General features: G+C 35.5%; 1 protein-coding gene across 1 annotated transcript in view; it reads left to right on the forward strand.

The window, feature by feature from the left end:
* The window catches only part of LOC132123332 (cGMP-dependent 3',5'-cyclic phosphodiesterase-like), a 95,597-nt gene that overhangs the window by 34,677 nt on the left and 40,920 nt on the right, over positions 1-20,000 (forward strand). Inside the window, exons 2-3 of the mRNA XM_059533884.1 lie at positions 14,195-14,284; positions 17,135-17,223. Coding sequence (XP_059389867.1) covers positions 14,195-14,284; positions 17,135-17,223 — 179 coding nt within the window. The remainder of the gene's footprint in view (positions 1-14,194; positions 14,285-17,134; positions 17,224-20,000) is intronic.

Here is a 20,000-nt window from a genome sequence, read left to right on the forward strand (position 1 = left end):
AAAATTTTCTGAGAAATTTAAGAGAAACTTTCTAAAATCCAATTATTTATTGTTTCTCTTGGTGTTTTTGTGTGTTCTGCTGTCGGGATCTGTCCGTTTCTTGCTCCTTCCATTAATTAGCGTTTGTTCTGTGCACTCTAATGAGTGGCGAAGGTCATCATGTCCTTGATCACCATGGCAACTACACATTACATATCCACCTAAACGCTATTTTCACACCAGACTTAAACTTATGGAGGCTTTTGGCTGTTCGCTTTTCTTTCTTTGATGCACTGAATGAACCCGCATTCACACACACACACACACACACACACACACACCTTAGGGCTGCTGTGTGTATTTAAAATGTGTCAGTAATTCGACTGTAGTTTAACGTCATCAGAAGTCCAGGTGTATTTGATATGTGTCAGTAATTCGACTGTAGTTTAACGTCATCAGAAGTCCAGGTGTATTTGAAATGTGTCAGTAATTCGACTGTAGTTTAACGTCATCAGAAGTCCAGGTGTATTTGAAATGTGTCAGTAATTCGAATGTAGTTTAACGTAATCAGAAGTCAAGGTGTATTTGAACTGTGTCAGTAATTCGACTGTAGTTTAACGTCATCAGAAGTCCAGGTGTATTTGATATGTGTCAGTAATTCGACAGTAGTTTAACGTCATCAGAAGTCCAGGTGTCTTTGAAATGTGTCAATAGTTCGACTGTAGTTTAACGTCATCAGAAGTCCAGGTGTATTTGATATGTGTCAGTAATTCAACTGTAGTTTAACGTCATCAGAAGTCCAGGTGTCTTTGAAATGTGTCAATAGTTCGACTGTAGTTTAACGTCATCAGAAGTCCAGTTGTATTTGATATGTGTCAGTAATTCGACTGTAGTTTAACGTCATCAGAAGTCCAGGTGTCTTTGAAATGTGTCAATAGTTCGACTGTAGTTTAACGTCATCAGAAGTCCAGGTGTATTTGATATGTGTCAGTAATTCAACTGTAGTTTAACGTCATCAGAAGTCCAGGTGTCTTTGAAATGTGTCAGTAGTTCGACTGTAGTTTAACGTCATCAGAAGTCCAGTTGTATTTGATATGTGTCAGTAATTCGACTGTAGTTTAACGTCATCAGAAGTCCAGGTGTCTTTGAAATGTGTCAATAGTTCGACTGTAGTTTAACGTCATCAGAAGTCCAGGTGTATTTGATATGTGTCAGTAATTCAACTGTAGTTTAACGTCATCAGAAGTCCAGTTGTATTTGATATGTGTCAGTAATTCGACTGTAGTTTAATGTCATCAGAAGTCCAGGTGTATTTGATATGTGTCAGTAATTCTACTGTAGTTTAACGTCATCAGAAGTCCAGGTGTCTTTGAAATGTGTCAATAGTTCGACTGTAGTTTAACGTCATCAGAAGTCCAGGTGTATTTGATATGTGTCAGTAATTCAACTGTAGTTTAACGTCATCAGAAGTCCAGGTGTATTTGATATGTGTCAGTAATTCAACTGTAGTTTAACGTCATCAGAAGTCCAGTTGTATTTGATATGTGTCAGTAATTCTACTGTAGTTTAATGTCATCAGAAGTCCAGGTGTATTTGATATGTGTCAGTAATTCAACTGTAGTTTAATGTCATCAGAAGTCCAGGTGTATTTGATATGTGTCAGTAATTCGACTGTAGTTTAACGTCATCAGAAGTCCAGGTGTCTTTGAAATGTGTCAATAGTTCGACTGTAGTTTAACGTCATCAGAAGTCCAGGTGTATTTGATATGTGTCAGTAATTCAACTGTAGTTTAACGTCATCAGAAGTCCAGGTGTATTTGATATGTGTCAGTAATTCGACTGTAGTTTAACGTCATCAGAAGTCCAGGTGTATTTGAAATGTGTCAGTAATTCGACTGTAGTTTAACGTCATCAGAAGTCCAGGTGTATTTGATATGTGTCAGTAATTCAACTGTAGTTTAACGTCATCAGAAGTCCAGTTGTATTTGATATGTGTCAGTAATTCGACTGTAGTTTAATGTCATCAGAAGTCCAGGTGTATTTGATATGTGTCAGTAATTCGACTGTAGTTTAACGTCATCAGAAGTCCAGGTTTATTAGAAATGTGCCAGTAGTTCGACTGTAGTTTAACGTCATCAGAAGTCCAGTTGTATTTGATATGTGTCAGTAATTCGACAGTAGTTTAACGTCATCAGAAGTCCAGGTGTATTTGATATGTGTCAGTAATTCGACTGTAGTTTAATGTCATCAGAAGTCCAGGTTTATTAGAAATGTGTCAGTAATTCGACAGTAGTTTAATGTCATCAGAAGTCCAGGTGTATTTGATATGTGTCAGTAATTCGACTGTAGTTTAACGTCATCAGAAGTCCAGGTTTATTAGAAATGTTTCAGTAGTTCGACTGTAGTTTAACGTCATCAGAAGTCCAGTTGTATTTGATATGTGTCAGTAATTCGACTGTAGTTTAATGTCATCAGAAGTCCAGTTGTATTTGATATGTGTCAGTAATTCGACAGTAGTTTAACGTCATCAGAAGTCCAGGTGTATTTGATATGTGTCAGTAATTCGACAGTAGTTTAATGTCATCAGAAGTCCAGGTGTATTTGATATGTGTCAGTAATTCGACTGTAGTTTAACGTCATCAGAAGTCCAGGTTTATTAGAAATGTGTCAGTAATTCGACAGTAGTTTAATGTCTTCAGAAGTCCAGGTGTATTTGATATGTGTCAGTAATTCGACTGTAGTTTAACGTCATCAGAAGTCCAGGTTTATTAGAAATGTTTCAGTAGTTCGACTGTAGTTTAACGTCATCAGAATTCCAGGTGTATTTGATATGTGTCAGTACTTTCACTGTAGTTTAACATCATCAGAAGTCATCAGAAGGTGTATTTGAAATGTGTCAGTAGTTTGACTGTAGTTTAATGTCGTCAGAAGTCCAGGCGTATTTGAAATGTGTCAATAGTTCGACTGTAGTTTAACGTCATCAGAAGTCCAGGTGTATTTGATATGTGTCAGTAATTCGACTGTAGTTTAACGTCATCAGAAGTCCAGGTGTATTTGAAATGTGTCAGTAATTCGACTGTAGTTTAACGTCATCAGAAGTCCAGGTGTATTTGAAATGTGTCAGTAATTCGAATGTAGTTTAACGAAATCAGAAGTTCAGGTGTATTAGAAATGTGTCAGTAATTCGACTGTAGATTAACGTAATCAGAAGTCAAGGTGTATTTGAACTGTGTCAGTAATTCGACTGTAGTTTAACGTAATCAGAAGTCCAGGTGTATTTGAAATGTGTCAGTAGTTTGACTGTAGTTTAACGTCATCAGAAGTCCAGGTGTATTTGATATGTGTCAGTTATTCAACTGTAGTTTAACGTCATCAGAAGTCCAGTTGTATTTGATATGTGTCAGTAATTCGACTGTAGTTTAACGTCATCAGAAGTCCAGGTGTCTTTGAAATGTGTCAATAGTTCGACTGTAGTTTAACGTCATCAGAAGTCCAGGTGTATTTGAAATGTGTCAGTAATTCGACTGTAGTTTAACATCATCAGAAGTCCAGGTGTATTTGATATGTGTCAGTAATTCAACTGTAGTTTAACATCATCAGAAGTCCAGTTGTATTTGATATGTGTCAGTAATTCGACTGTAGTTTAATGTCATCAGAAGTCCAGGTGTATTTGATATGTGTCAGTAATTCGACTGTAGTTTAACGTCATCAGAAGTCCAGGTTTATTAGAAATGTGTCAGTAGTTCGACTGTAGTTTAACGTCATCAGAAGTCCAGTTGTATTTGATATGTGTCAGTAATTCGACAGTAGTTTAACGTCATCAGAAGTCCAGGTGTATTTGATATGTGTCAGTAATTTGACAGTAGTTTAATGTCATCAGAAGTCCAGGTGTATTTGATATGTGTCAGTAATTCGACTGTAGTTTAACGTCATCAGAAGTCCAGGTTTATTAGAAATGTGTCAGTAGTTCGACTGTAGTTTAACGTCATCAGAAGTCCAGTTGTATTTGATATGTGTCAGTAATTCGACAGTAGTTTAATGTCATCAGAAGTCCAGGTGTATTTGATATGTGTCAGTAATTCGACTGTAGTTTAACGTCATCAGAAGTCCAGGTTTATTAGAAATGTTTCAGTAGTTCGACTGTAGTTTAACGTCATCAGAATTCCAGGTGTATTTGATATGTGTCAGTAATTCGACTGTAGTTTAACGTCATCAGAAGTCCAGGTTTATTAGAAATGTTTCAGTAGTTCGACTGTAGTTTAACGTCATCAGAAGTCATCAGAAGGTGTATTTGAAATGTGTCAGTAGTTTGACTGTAGTTTAATGTCGTCAGAAGTCCAGGCGTATTTGAAATGTGTCAATAGTTCGACTGTAGTTTAACTTTATCAGAAGTCCAGGTGTATTTGAAATGTGTCAGTAGTTCGACTGTAGTGTAACGGCCTCAGAAGTCCAGATGTATTTGAAATGTGTCAGTAAATCGACTGTAGTTTAATGTCATCAGAAGTCCAGTTTTATTTGAAATGTGTCAGTAATTCGACTGTAGTTTAACGTCATCAGAAGTCCAGTTGTATTTGAAATGTGTCAGTAGTTCGACTGTAGTTTAACGTCATCAGAAGTCCAGTTGTATTTGAAATGTGTCAGTAGTTCGACTGTAGTGTAACGGCCTCAGAAGTCCAGATGTATTTGAAATGTGTCAGTAGTTTGACTGTAGTTTAACGTCATCAGAAGTCCAGTTGTATTTGAAATGTGTCAGTAAATCGACTGTAGTTTAATGTCATCAGAAGTCCAGTTTTATTTGAAATGTGTCAGTAATTCGACTGTAGTTTAACGTCATAAGAAGTCCAGTTGTATTTGATATGTGTCAGTAATTCGACTGTAGTTTAATTTCATCAGAAGTCCAGTTGTATTTGAAATGTGTCAGTAATTAGACTGTAGTTTAACGTCATCAGAAGTCCAGGTGTATTTTAACAGTGTCAGGAGTTTGGCTGTAGTTTTACAAGCCAGTAGTCAGGCTGTATGTGAATGATGTCAGTAGTTTGGTTGTAGTTTAATGCTGTCAGAAGTCCAGGTGTTCTTTAACAGTGTCAGTAGTTCAGCTGTAGTTTAACTTGTCAGTAGTCAGGCTCTATGTGAATGGCATCAGTAGATTGGCTCTAGATTAATGTCATCAGAAATCCAGGTGTAATTTAAAAAATTTCAGTGGTTTGGTTGTATTTTAATGCCATCAGAAATTAAGATGTACTTTAAAAGAGTCAGTAGTTCAGTTGTAGTTTAACCTGTCAATAGTCAGGCTGCATGTGAATAGCATCAGTAGTTCAGTTGTAGTTTAATGTCATCAGAAGTCCAGATGTAAATGAATGGCATCAATAGTCAGGCTGCATGTGAATAGCATCAGTAGTTCAGCTGTAGTTTAATGTCATCAGAAGTCCAGATGTAAATGAATGGCATCAATAGTCAGGCTGTAGATGAATGTGGCAGTAGCTGGGCTGTATGTGATTGATGTCAGTAGTGCGGCTGTAGTTTGGTCTGGCTGTATTCTACAGTGCATGTGTCTCCAGTGTTTCTATGGCGACTGGGGAGGCAGCGCTGTTGGAATAACAACCAGAACCTCTGAACACCAACCAGCCACAGCGAACAAATACCAAACACCATCACAAGTCAAACTACACTGTTAGACCTGAAGAAAGTTATGCAGTTAGTGAAGCTGATGTATAAAATCACATTTAAAATCACGGTTTATTCAACATGTTTTTGCTGTTTTAACACATTATAGCAGAGACGATGGTCCACACGTTTAAGGTTAACACATCAGGGGTCTGAAACTAGGCTCTTGCCAAGTAAAATCAAGATTTGAGTATGTAGCGTACATATAAAAAGGGCTTGTTTGCTGTGATCTGTGTGAATGCGTGTGTGTGTATTATTCTCATCTGAGAGTATGGGATGTGTAGGCACAAGAAACTGTGATTAGCACGCTCTCTCTCTGTCTATCTCTCTTGTTCGCTCTCTTAGATAGGGTATAAAAATACATACTGTTGTCAGGTGTATTATGAGAAATGTTGCACATGATTGGAGTAGCTGTACGCTGCAGATCATTGACGTGAAATATGATTCTGATGAAAAGTGCTTTATATTTTCTCTGAGCAATTAAACACAAGGCACATTTCCATTTTTCTCATCATTATGCCCGATCATTTTACAGGATAAAGGAAAAACACAGATTCCTGAGACTCTCTCTCTCTCTTTCTCTATCTCTCTGTGTGTGTGTGTGTGTGTGTGTCACAGGTGCATGCATGAATGTGATATGATTGTGTGTGTGTGCTTTGTTTGGTCTTTCCTTTGACATTTCTGTAATGTAAATGAGTTCGAAAGGTTAATCAACTCAGCTGGACTTAATAATGGACCTCAACTATCGAACACACACACACACACACACACACACACACACACACACACACACACACACACACACACACACACACACACACACACACACACACACACACACACACACACACCCACCCCCACCCCTATGGCCCTGATATCCTCATATATGCACTTCACATTATTTACAATCCTGCATGACACATCAAAAGCAAAACAAATGTTAACCAGCTTTGCAGGTTTTCATCATCTCATCAGGTGTAATCGTCCACTCACTGCTTTATTTGCATGCGTCTTTATGATTCTCTCTTCCACCCTTTCATCTTGTTGTCCTTTTCAACCTTTATTTCTCTTCTCTCCAGACCAGACACCCCCTCACTCTCTCCTCCTGTCACAAACACCATTAATCAGGCTCTTATGAGGGATTTTACACAATAGGGAATCTGGCAACCCTGTGCCCTGTAATTGAGAGTGCCATGCTTCTGCTGTTCTCAGATCAGTTTCGTTTTCTGACCTGCTTCAGCTAAATGGCCACTTGAGTCCTGCGGATCTGATTTATTCTAGCTTTTTTCCAGCTTGCTGAAGTTTTGCTTTTCAAGCCATAACTATTAGACTAGTGGAGATGGAAATGCTTGACCAAATGGCCCTATTGTATGGACTTAATGAGTTTGTGTGTTACCCTGTCAAGGGCATGATTGAGTTTCCTTCATATGTCATTGAACCAGATGTGTCATTATCAGGGTTATTACAGTCAGCTACAACTAAAACCATGAAAAACTAGTTTGATAATTTAAATAAAATAAATGTTAACTGAAATTGGTAAAATATATATATAAAAAAAATGTAATTCATTTTAGCTAGATGCCAAGGAAACATTTCTCATATTCATTTAGTTTAGTTAAAACAAAGATAAAAGGGGGAAAAAACGTTATATTCGTATTAAAAAACAAAAATAACAACAAACAAAATTACTAAAACCTTTACTAAAATTAAAAGGTAAGTGGAAAATATAAAAGTATAAGCTACTTCAAAAGTGATGCTAAAAGTTATAATAAAATGATACTGATCAATATTCAAGTAGCTAGATATTAACATCAATAGTTTAACTGACTTTAACTTACTTGATCAGTAAGATTCGCCTAAAACTGTTGCCCCATCATTTTTTGTTTTATATTATTATATTCATTTAATTTTAAATATTTAATTATGCTTTTGTTATACAATTAGCCCATGTACGTATATGGTATAATAACAAAATATATTTAGTTTGTATATAAATGTTTTGATTCAATATTCTACTAAATATTTATTTTAAATAATTGAATATTTATTTATATGCTTGATATAACCTGTGTTTTGATTAGCCTGTGTTTATAGTATATTAATATATATTACAATTTAACACTTTTCTACATTTTTAGCTTTATTATTATACTATTTGTTTGTAAATATGATAAGTAGACTAGTATAATAATTGTATTATCTGATAAACACAATATGATAATGATAATGTTTTCAGCCTGATGCAGAAGCAGGAGGGTGTTTATGGGACCCTCATGCTTTCAGTAGCCTCTGAGTCTAATATTAAATTTAAAGTGTACATCATGTTTTAATAATGTCAGGTTGACAAAGTGTTCGCTGAGAAAGAAATAGCTAAAAATGAGACCAGCAAAGCAGACCGAATAAGAGAACTGAGCTTTAAAAATAAGAAGTGAAAACCTTAGACGGAATTCAAAGCACTTCTGATGATCTCAGGGGCCAACGCTATCTCACGACGATTTCGTACAATTCGTACAACCTCACTCGTACGATTTGACTATACCCCTAGAAAACAATTTTTCTGTTTTTCATTTGTGATGCTTGAAACAGTATCTCGTCTCATGTTCTGTCGTTCAGGCAGAAATACTCACAGTTTGATGCATGAGCGTAATATATATGTTAATTTAATGTACGTACACTTTATCATGTACGTGGAAATTGGAATTCACCTTTATAAATTATTCTACATATTTTACATATCTCATTATGCATTCTTGACACTTCACACAGATGTAGCAACAATATGAACAAGTTTCTTTTTTCTTAGGCCCACATTAACATATAAGGCCTACATATAATTCACTGAAATAAAGGGTTAACCAATCAGCATTTAGGACTATCTACTTTTTATGACATAGCATGTATTTAAAGGTGAAACTATGTAATATATTCCAATACTTCATATATTATTCAGAGTTAAAGTGTTTTTTGATTATTCATATGAATATGTAACTATGTATAAAGTGTATTATAAGGCATTTAAATACTGTAAAAATGCATTGTATTTGCATATTTCACTTGGCAGGATTTATGAAGAGCTGCAGTATTTAAATGTTAAAGGTCTCTCTGCGCCCCTGATTTTATGCATTTGCTTAATTTGAAAAGCTAAAATAAGACAACTTGACCTCGGCCCCCAGAGGGCTTGTGGGTAATAAAGCTCTTAGACCACACACTGAGATCAGTGTAAGTGTGAGAGAGATTTATCCCACATCTGGAAGAAAGGAAAGTTATTTAGAGCGTCAGACTCTGGATTAAACGGATAGAAGGGTTTTATTCTAGAGAATACTGAAATGCAAACAGGGTCAAATGCTTTTAGTAAACACACTTCACCTTTAGGAAACACACTCAAGGCAAGACACTGCAGGTGAATAGAATAAATTGATTGCAAATGGATTACATTAGAAACTTTTTTGTTTTACAATTTTCTGAAATGTTGTTTAAATATGAAAATGATGCATTATCGAAATTAAATTTGCACTAAGTTACATAAATTTCCAAAGAATGAATCTGAAGTTTGGATAAAGCCAGGTTTAAAATTGTTTGATTTTGTTGACATATTAGAGTCAAAGGCTTTTACTGTGGGGATTTTAGAAAAAAAATTTTATCACTCCATAAATTAGAAAATACTGTCAACAGCCATGAAAAAATAAACAAAACACATTTTCGCAATGTTTTTAGAATAAAATATTGTATAAATGAGTGTGAATGATATATGAACAAACCCTTCAGTAAAAACCTTCAGAATATAGATATGAACATAACCCTAAGTTTTGGTGTATGTAAGTGCTGCTGAAGTGGAGAAACAAACCCAAAGCCTTTAATAATTCGCATTTTCTGCATGTTTTTAGGTATATACTGTTGTATAAATGAGTGTGAATGATATATGAACAAACCCTTTAGCAAAAACCTTCAGAATATAGATATGAATATAACCCTAAGTTTTGGTGTATGTAAGTGCTGCTGAAGTGGAGAAACAAACCCAAAGCCTTTAATAATTCGCATTTTCTGCAGGTTTTTAGGTATATACTGTTGTATAAATGAGTGTGAATGATATATGAACAAACCCTTCAGCAAAAACCTTCAGAATATAGATATTAATATAACCCTAAGTTTTGGTGCATGTAAGTGCTGCTGAAGTAGAGAAACAAACCCAAAGCCTTTAATAATTCGCATTTTCTGCATGTTTTTAGGTATATACTGTTGTATAAATGAGTGTGAATGATATATGAACAAACCCTTCAGCAAAAACCTTCAGAATATAGATATTAATATAACCCTAAGTTTTGGCGTATGTAAGTGCTGCTGAAGTGGAGAAACAAACCCAAAGCCTTTAAAAATTAGCATTTTTGGCATGTTTTTAGTAAAATCTGTAATATAAATCAATGTGAATAATATATCAACAAACCCTTCGCTAAAAGTCTTCAGAATATAGAGAGGAATAAAACTCTAAGATTTGGTGTAAGTCCTGCTGAAGTGGAGAAAAGTTTTTGTTGATGATATATATTTTAACTTAAATCTTAAAGCGCAAATAGATAAAGTGTAATAAAATAATTCATCATTTTGGATGAATTGGTTTTGTATTTGTTTTTCTTTCCAAAAAGAAGAAAGTGCATGAAAAAGAACAATGTTTTTTGCCTGCAGTGTCTTTCCTCAAGTACATGAACACATGCTTACAGCTACAAAAGCTTGATTTCACGTTCCATTGCGTTACTTAATGTGTCGGCGTGCAAATTGATAAGCAACGCAAATGCATGTTGCATCCTCAGCATTGCTGCAAGGCTCCCTACAGCAGCATAAGCTTTCATCTACAGTTAATTTCCTCTTTCAGATCAAATACTTTCCTACCAGAGCAAAGTTTGAAAATACTTTAAGTTAGTAAGTTAGTGAGTAAAACGAAGTATGTTAACAGCAGCAACCTGACTAATTACACACCTAGTTTAATGTCTTGAGTACTGAAGTTTCACAGGAACACAAGAACACGTTTAGTGTGTGTGTGTGTGTGTGTGTCATGGCTTGTCCTCAGAGTGAGAGGTAAAGCTAAAGATGGAGGGATGTTAACATGTCACGGGGGCTGATGGGGTTTCATGATGAAAGTCTCTTGGGAGGTGCTTGACATTTCTGACACAGACGAGTTGATGGATGGATATCAGACATAGAGATCTGTATGATGCCCTGAAAGGAAAGATTTTACGCTGGGATGAGTGAGTCTGACTGAGAGAGAACGAGAGCAGAGCAGAGAAACACCATCACATCAGAGAACAAGAGTTCATTTGTGAAACAAAAGGGTGATTAAAAATATGTTGATTAGTTACTGCATCTCGAACGCACACTGTCATGTATGTATTCATATAGTTCAGCATTTGATGTAAGGCAATTGACTAAGTTTGTGTGTGTGTGTTTATCACTTCTGTAATCACTGATCAGTGTGTGCTGGTGTTTGAAGGACGCTCGTGATCAGGGTACCAAACACACACACACACACATTCATTCTCCCAGCACAGGTGAACTTCAGGTACACCTTTAATCCAACATCAGTGTGTGTGAATCTCTCCTCTGTCTTTATATATACGATTATAGTATGTTTTCATATATCGAATTAGCTTTTATTTAGTATTTTAAGTTTTCATATTAATTCTAGTTTGATTTTTAGTCATTTATTTCTATTGATTTTTTTTTTTAGTTCAGTATAGTTTAATTAATTTCGTTTTTTTTAAGCTTTAATTTATTACGTATATTTTACATCATCTTTATTAATGATAATTGTTTTTAAATTTGTAAATTGTAAATTGATGTTTTTAACATTTTTTATTGATTTTAACATTTAAAACAAAACTTGATTTCAGTTTCGTATTTTTGTTCTTTAATTTAAAAGTTTTTTGATATTTCAAATTAAACATACTCATTAGTAGGAGCTAATTAACGTATGTATATTTGCTTTGGTATAGTATTGCATTGCTGATGTGAGTTTGTGTGTGATATGAATCAGACGTTCTGTGGACATGAGAAAGCTGAGAATAGTCGACCAGTCGTCTGTATAGAAGGCGACATATGAACACGAGTGTCAACTGGCTCGAGTTTGTGTGTGTGTGTGTGTTTTACAAAGCTCTCTGCTATTCCCTCTTCTGAAAATTGAAAGTGGGATCAGCGCTGCAGAATTGATCCCTGCTGCTTCCGTCAATGATGTTCCAACAAGAGAGAGAAACTGAAGGGAAGCGTCTCAGCTTCAGCTTGCCTCTCCACTCGAGTGTGTGCGTGTGTGTGTGTTAAGATGGATTTAGAGCATTTGAGAGAGAAAGAGGAGGATGAGGAAGAGCGGCAGAATGAAGCACCTGCATCTGGAAATATCTCTCCTTCTCTTTTCCGTTCTTATGAACATTTTTGTCCTAGTAATTTCGATTTCGGATGTTGAGTTCACACGCATATTCTTTTTTTCTGAATTTTCTGAACGTAATTGGCGATAATTATTTGTAATTATCTTTAAAAACCGGCTGTAGTAAAGCCAACATGCACACAGAATGCTGACTGACTAATTGGTTGAGTGCAGTTTTCCTTTCATCAGTTCAGAGATGGAGAGATGTGCAGTTTGAAGAGGCTGTCCTCCACCTGCTCCATTCAACCATCCATTCAACCATCCATCCATCCATCCATCATCCATCCATCCATCCATCCATCCATCCATCATCCATCATCCATCCAACCATCCGTCATCCATCCATCATCCATCCATCCATCATCCATCCATCATCCATCATCCATCCATCATCCATCCAACCATCCATCCATCCATCCATCCATCCATCCATCCATCCTTCCATCCATCCATCATCCATCATCCATCCATCCATCATCCATCATCCATCATCCATCCATTCATCCAACCATCCATCCAACCATCCATCCACCATCCATCATCCATCCATCATCTTTCCATCCATCCATCATCCATCCAACCATCCATCCATCCATCCATCCCTCATCCATCCATCCAACCATCCATCCATCATCCATCCATCCATCATCCATCCATCCAACCATCCATCCATCCATCCATCCATCCATCCATCCATCCATCCATCCATCCATCCATCCACCCATCCATCCATCATCCATTCATCCAACCAACCATCCGTCCATCCATCCATCCATCCATCCAAGTTTTTTAAACTACAAGCCAGTTTTATTTAGTATCATTGATATACTATTATAAGTTTTGTTCACTAGATTTAATTTTTGTTCCCTATTTTCAATTTAAATTTAGTTAAGCTTTTAGTAATTTGGTTCTGTTGTTTGATGATGATGATGATTATTATTATTATAAATACATTTTATATAATTTATTATATATTTATTTATACAAATATTAATTATATATTTGAGCCCTTCAATTACTTCAAGTTAAAGTTAAAAAAAAACAGAATTTTTTAAAATGATTTCAGAGAACATTTATTTTATTCCATGTAATAAAAATGGTTTTGTTTTTAGTTTTAGTTTATGAACTCATTAATCTAGTTTGTTTTGCAATATCTGTTTAAATAAATAACATAATCTATATTTGCATATCTGGTTTTATAATTTTCAGTATCTGACACCAAACATTTAGTCATTTAGAGCCATTTTTTAATTATTTCATTTCCATTTTAGTTTTAATAATTTTTGTACTTAAAATTATTTCAGTTATTTTTAGTTTTCATTTAAGATTTAAATTTTTAAAATTGTCTGTTTATTTTTAGTTTGTTTCATTTAATCTGTAATAGTTAACGATAACAACAATGGTTGATCAAATATAAACTTAAGCTAAATTTAAACATACCAAACATCAAACTAAATATTGAAAATAATCAAAATAGTTTGATGTCATTTAAAAAAGGCTGTTTTTACCAATGTGTGTGCTGTGTATGTTTGTGCTTGACAACAAACTCCGTTTGAATCATTTGTGAGTCGAGTAGATTCAAATGAATCTTTGAGTCAGTTCGTTTAAAATAAAACGAAAGAACTGATTTGCTAAAACAAATCTGATGTTTTGATGAATGATCTGATGCCCCTTTTTGAAACATTACAGAAAGATTTACAGTAATGTATGGATGAATGTCAAGTCTGTGGCATCGTTAGCTAAGTTAATTAGTTCGCATCAATGAAACTGATGCATTCAATGCTTATTTGCTGTTTCTCTCTCTGTGTCTCGCTCCTGTCGCTGTTTAATGGCTCTTCCGTTATCGATTTCCCGGGTTAAGTGGATGAGCTAATGATCCGTGCTGTTGAGGTCATCATACTGGGGGTCAAAGGTCAAACCCCCCTACCAGCTTCAAAGAGAGATGAGTGATCATCCATGTGCCAGAAGCTTCAAAGACAGACGACATTCATTTCCTTAATGGCATGACATTTCCAGAAGCTCAGGGTTAAACTCATCATAGCTATATTTCCAGAGGATTCATTAACCTTTGACCCTTCGGATGGTGTGCAGACTATATAAATGATTTATTTGTTTATTTATCCATGCCTGTTTTTATTTTCCCAGGATGCATTGCTGCAACTGGCCTCCATTGTTGACGTCAGCAGCCTTCAGACGACCATCAAAGATGTGCTCCGAATCGTCCTGTCAAACGTGGTACGAGACACACACTCACACACACACACACACACACACACACACACACACACACACACACACACACACACACACACACACACACACACACACACACATATGAAAAGTTTGGGCTCAGTATGAGTTTTTAATGTTTTTAAAATAAGTATTTTCTGTTTACCAAGGCTGCATTTATTTGATCAAATATACAGTAAAAATTTTGAAATATTATTATAAAATAGTATAATATTATTAGAATGTAATCAGCTGTTTTCTGTGTGAATCTGTGTTAAAGTGTAATTTATTTCTGTGATGCTCCGCTGTATTTTCAGCATCATTCCTCCAGTCTTCAGAGTCACATGATCTTCAGAAATCATGAAAATATGATGATTTACTGCTCAAGAAACATTTCTGATTATTATCAGTGTTGAACACAGTTGTGCTGCACAATATTTCTGTGGAAACTGTGATGTATTTTATTTTTCAGGATTCACAGATGAACAGAAAGTTCAAAAGAACAGCATTTATTTGAAATAGAAATCTTTTATAACATTTTAAATGTGTTTACTGTCACATTTGATCAATTTAATGCATCACTGAGGATTAATAATAATAATTATAATCACATTAACCCTAAAGTGTTTAATGCTAGTGTGTGTTATGGAAGCGTGTTTCAAACACTGGAAGCCAACTGTAAATTTTAATCTCACAATTCAAACTTTTAAAGATTTAATCTTGCAGTTCTGAGGAAAAGAAGTCATATCTTTTTTATTTTGTTGCAGAAACAAAAACATAACTCTAGTTACAGTATGTTTCTTCTATTATTATTATTGTGAGTTATTCATCATGCGCACGATTACAGACTTAGACATAGTTTTAGTCAAATATTTATCATGTTAGTAAAGTATTGACCGTCAGTGTGTGAAACAAACACTGAGTCGGCTTCAAACTTCAACAGCTGATTGATTAGATATCTAGTTTTTCAGGTTTCAAAAAGCATGTTTTCTATGTTCAACACACCCCTCAGGCTGGGTTTTCTCTCTGCGTTCAATAAGAGTTTGTCCGTGGAATACGAACCGACGGGAAGCACATGATCATTCGATTTCACAGTGGAGAAATCATTCAGCTCCATCTGATCACATTCAGATATTGTGTGCGTACGGTGAGACGGCAGGGTCAAATCTCATTTGGATTCACCTGAAGGTTTCTCCAAACTTCATCAGCATTCTGAGTCTTTTCTGATAGAGAGAGGAAAATGCATTCTCCTGAAGGGTTTATTGATGTTACATTTGCTGCAGTCTCAGGAGTGTTTTGAGTGCTGGAAACACACACACACACACACACACACACACACACACACACACACACACACACACGCACCCATGCATTGACCCAGTCATATCTGAGTGCTGTTTCTTTTATTGATTATTTTTCTGACAGCCATACGCACTCAAGGACGCCTCAAACAGGAGCTGACAGCATCACACACACACACACACACACACACACACACACTCATCTTGCAGTTCTATTTCATATTAAATGCTGTATTTATGACATTTATTTCATGTGTCACTGAAGCATAATTTAATGTAGTTAATGGCCTGTTATGTCTTTAATATTCATAAATAAATGAAGTTGGATTAGTGAGATACAGCAGCGGCTTCAGCGTGTTTGATCTTTTTCTGTTTCATGTTCTGAATTATTCTGATTTATTTCTTCAGAAATAGCATTCTGGCAAACGTCTGCTTCAGATGTATTTATCAAACGAACAAGCTTTCTGCCGAACAGTCTGAAAGAAAATTGTTTAAAATATAAAGTAGATTTACGTTTTGCGTCATTTGCTGATTTTCTCCACTGCAGCAAATCTAATTCATACATCCAAATGTAGCGTATTAAAGGAATACTTCAGCCAAAAATGAAAATGTGTTCACTCTCAGGATCAGGATGAGTTTGATTCTTCTTCAGGTTTGTAGAAATGTAGCATTGCTTCAGTGTCTCGTCAATGGATGCTCTGCAGTGAATGGGTGCCGTCAGAATGAGAGTCCAAACAGCTGATAAAAACATCACAGCACTCCAGTCCATCAGTGAACATCTGGAGAAGACAAAACCTAAAACAAATCCAGCGTTAAGATGTTTTTAACTCAAAAACATAGAGTCTATAATCATAATAACACTTCCTCCAGTGGAAGAGTGCATCTCCTGTTGTTGTTTAGATCTGTTTAATCACTGCTTGATCTGTGCAGATTTCTCTCCTGATTCAGACCAGAACACTTTTTCACTGGAGGAAGCGTTTACTTCCATAGTATTTCCATAGTAATTCATTTCCTGAAAATGATTGATAAATAGTGGTTTCATTAAAAATGGACGATTGTGTCATCGTATGTGTGATTATGGCTTTGCAACACATTAAGAAGTCAAACTTTGAATAATTTCTGAGTGCAGTTCGCTTCGCACAAAGATTCATGTTTTTGTTCAGTGCTATATAAAGCATCGCTTATTAGGTTCCTTTCACATGCTGCCTAAGTAGACAGCGAGACGCTCACTAGGGTTTATAACAGAGCTGAACAGAGTCAAGGAATCCTGTTGAAAACTTCCCCTGACATTTCTGACAAATTAACAGGACCCATCCTGTTCTCTGCACGATTCGATCGCCGCTGGAGTCTAATTAGGGTTGCGCCGCTGTCAGCACTGCGATTAACGAAGACTGTGGCGTGACGCCGGTACTTTGCATTGATTAACCTCACGGAGGCCAGAATGACAGGCTGAGAGACTGCAGAAGGGTTTCGTGTTTCTAACTGAGCATAATCCAGTGCCTGACAGAATTATGATGGATCACGACTCTAAGGACTCAACTGTTGTATTTTGCAGGAGTGTGTGTTCGTGTACCTGTTGGAGGCGGAGTCTCAGCTGCGATGTGAGGATCCGCCCCATGAGGTGCCTTCAGAGGGCAAGCTCAGGTAAGGGGCGGGGCTTATGCTAATGTCGTAATAAAAGCACAACATTTTTTAACCTATTATTAACATATTTTGTTTAGAAAGCATCAGCTCTTTTACAATGAAAGGGAAGAGGCATGATGAGGTTAAATTATAACATTAATAATAATAAAAAAAAATGAAAGCACCATAGTAAAAAAAAAGGGCGGGTGGGGGGGGGGGGCTTGGGGGGTTAACATATTAAATAAAAAAATCTGATTCATATATATAATATACTATAATATATATAAAATACTATATATTTCAGCATTTTAGTTAACATAACAAAATTTTTACTGTAAAAAAACTATAAATATAAATAAAACTTAAAACTTATTTTATTTCAGGTAGTTGCCAAGGCAACATTTTTATTTGTGTTTATTGTAACTTGATTTACTACAATAACTAAAACTATAACTGGAATTAATAAAAAAAATAAATAGACATTGTTTTTTATTTTTATTTTATCTCATCATGAAGTCATTAAATGACTAAAAATGTAACTAAAATTAAAATGGAAAATATAAAAATAAAACCTAATTCAAAATATTATTAAAAGCTGGTAATTATGCTATAATAACACTGTTATATACACAAAAGACAAAAAAAAAAAAAAGTGTGTATATCATACGTTTGTGGCTGTCTACAATAAAAAGGTTCAGGACTGACAAAAACCGAAGCCGTTTTTCAGTATAATCGCGCACGCGTGTGTGTGTGTGTGTGTGTGTGTGTGTGTGTGTGTGTGTGTGTGTGTGTGTGTGTGTGTGTGCTCAACAGAAACTTTTAATGGCGAGTTAAAAAATGATCACATCATTATTCTCTCATCCTGACCTCACATTTGAAGGCTCTGATGTCAGGCTGTCAATCAAATCCACAGCACCCGCCCACTCCTCCTCCTCTCTAATTAATTGGCTGCTTGCATTGATTGACAGTTTTATTTCAGGTTGCCCGGGGAAACCAGATCCGAATAGCAGCCAGGTGATCAGTACATCACTGATATATATATATATATGGAACTGTAACTTATTAGAGCCACACAATGATATTTTCATGACTGTTTGGCTCAGAAAGTTTTTCAGTGGGCAAACATCACCTTTTCTATTGGAAATGTAAGCATGTGGTTATTTTTGCTCACAGAAATGATGCGAGTGGGACTGAATAAAGCAGGCTGAGTTTCTGTAGATAAACAGTTGTTCTTAAGCAGTGGGCGAGGGGAAATCGAGGTGTTATCTCTCTCAGCACGATTCCTGATCAAATGGAGGATTATCGTCTGATCCATCCATCTTCAGCATCTCTTCAGCTCTGCCATCACTCCTCTCTCTGTCTCTCTCTCTCTCTCTCTCTCTCTCTCTCTCTTTCTCTCAAAATTTATAATTATATATTTATATGTAATATCATAATTACTTATGTATAATATATAATTTAATTACATTGGTTATATTTCTTTTGTCTGACACACTCTACTGATTAAAATCAGTAATGTGAGTCAGTACACTGATCTGTTAATTATATCAGAATTACGTCATGAGGACACATGGCATATTAATGACTGTTCCAAGATGATCACCCAATAATACTTGAATAGCAAACAAATCAATGTGCAGAAAGAGATATTAGGAAATAATTTCCAAGCTGGAGTCCAGTGATGAGCTCAGATGAGGAAACGCTCTGGATTATTTGGAGAAATGTTTTATCCTGGATTTTACTGTTTTTGTACAGTGATTTTTCTAAGTTGAAAACTAAATAAAGAATATAGGAGTTTGTTCTAGAAGGAAATCGTTTTTCAGTTTTTGTACTTCACAATTTCACATTTAATGTAATGCATTTAACTGTGTTTTATATTTTAAGTTTTTACTAGTTAAGTTTATTTTAGAAACTAACTTAAACCTATAACTTAAACTTTTTTTTAATTACAAGCTGTTGCATGAAAATTGAGTCAAAGTAAATCCTACACCAATTTTGTTTTTTGTAGCTGCCAAGGCAACATTTAAAAAAAATTAAGTATTTAAGATTATTGGAGGCACCTTTTCAGTCTTTCTACAGCTTTTTACTTCAAAATTTCACATTTAATTCAACATCTTGCGGTTTCTTTAGTAATGATCTGTGAATTTTTTGTTGCAATTTCTGAGTAAATTTTTTTATACATTTTTTTATTTCAACATTTACCTCTATCAAATGCTGAATCGACCTGCTAACTGCTAAGTACACTACTTTTGAGTTTTTGTGAATCACCCAAGTGAATCATTCACAAATTCAACCTAAAGATTTTAAATGCCTTGAAATAATAGCCTATCCTCAGTTACCATAGAAACACAGTGAAAATGGCGTAATACCATGTATAATCAGTCGCACCTGAAATGAGCAGCATATCCCTATGCAAAAGACTGTAAAATTGTGGGTGAATTCCCTATAGAAGTAGCAGATAGAATGAGTGTAGAATTGAAAGTCTACGTTCATTCTGTTGGCTCAGGCATATTTTCAATCCATACACATAATATCAGCTCGCCTCACACACACAAAACATACACATGGGCATTGGAAGCACATTGAAATGCATTCAACGTTGTGTGATAATAACACAATTGAAAGAGACAACACCTTAGATTGCCATTATTTTGGGAACAGTAATGCTCAGAGAGGAAAAAACACATTTAACCCTTATTGATCAGAGCTACAGGTCAGAAACAAAAGAGCCACGTGGGATAATAGAGACTTGAATGCCTGAATGCCATTAGATGTGTGCAGGTGTGCAGAGTAAAGCC

This window comes from Carassius carassius, chromosome 41 (genome assembly GCF_963082965.1).
Source record: "Carassius carassius chromosome 41, fCarCar2.1, whole genome shotgun sequence".
Taxonomy (NCBI): domain Eukaryota; kingdom Metazoa; phylum Chordata; class Actinopteri; order Cypriniformes; family Cyprinidae; genus Carassius; species Carassius carassius.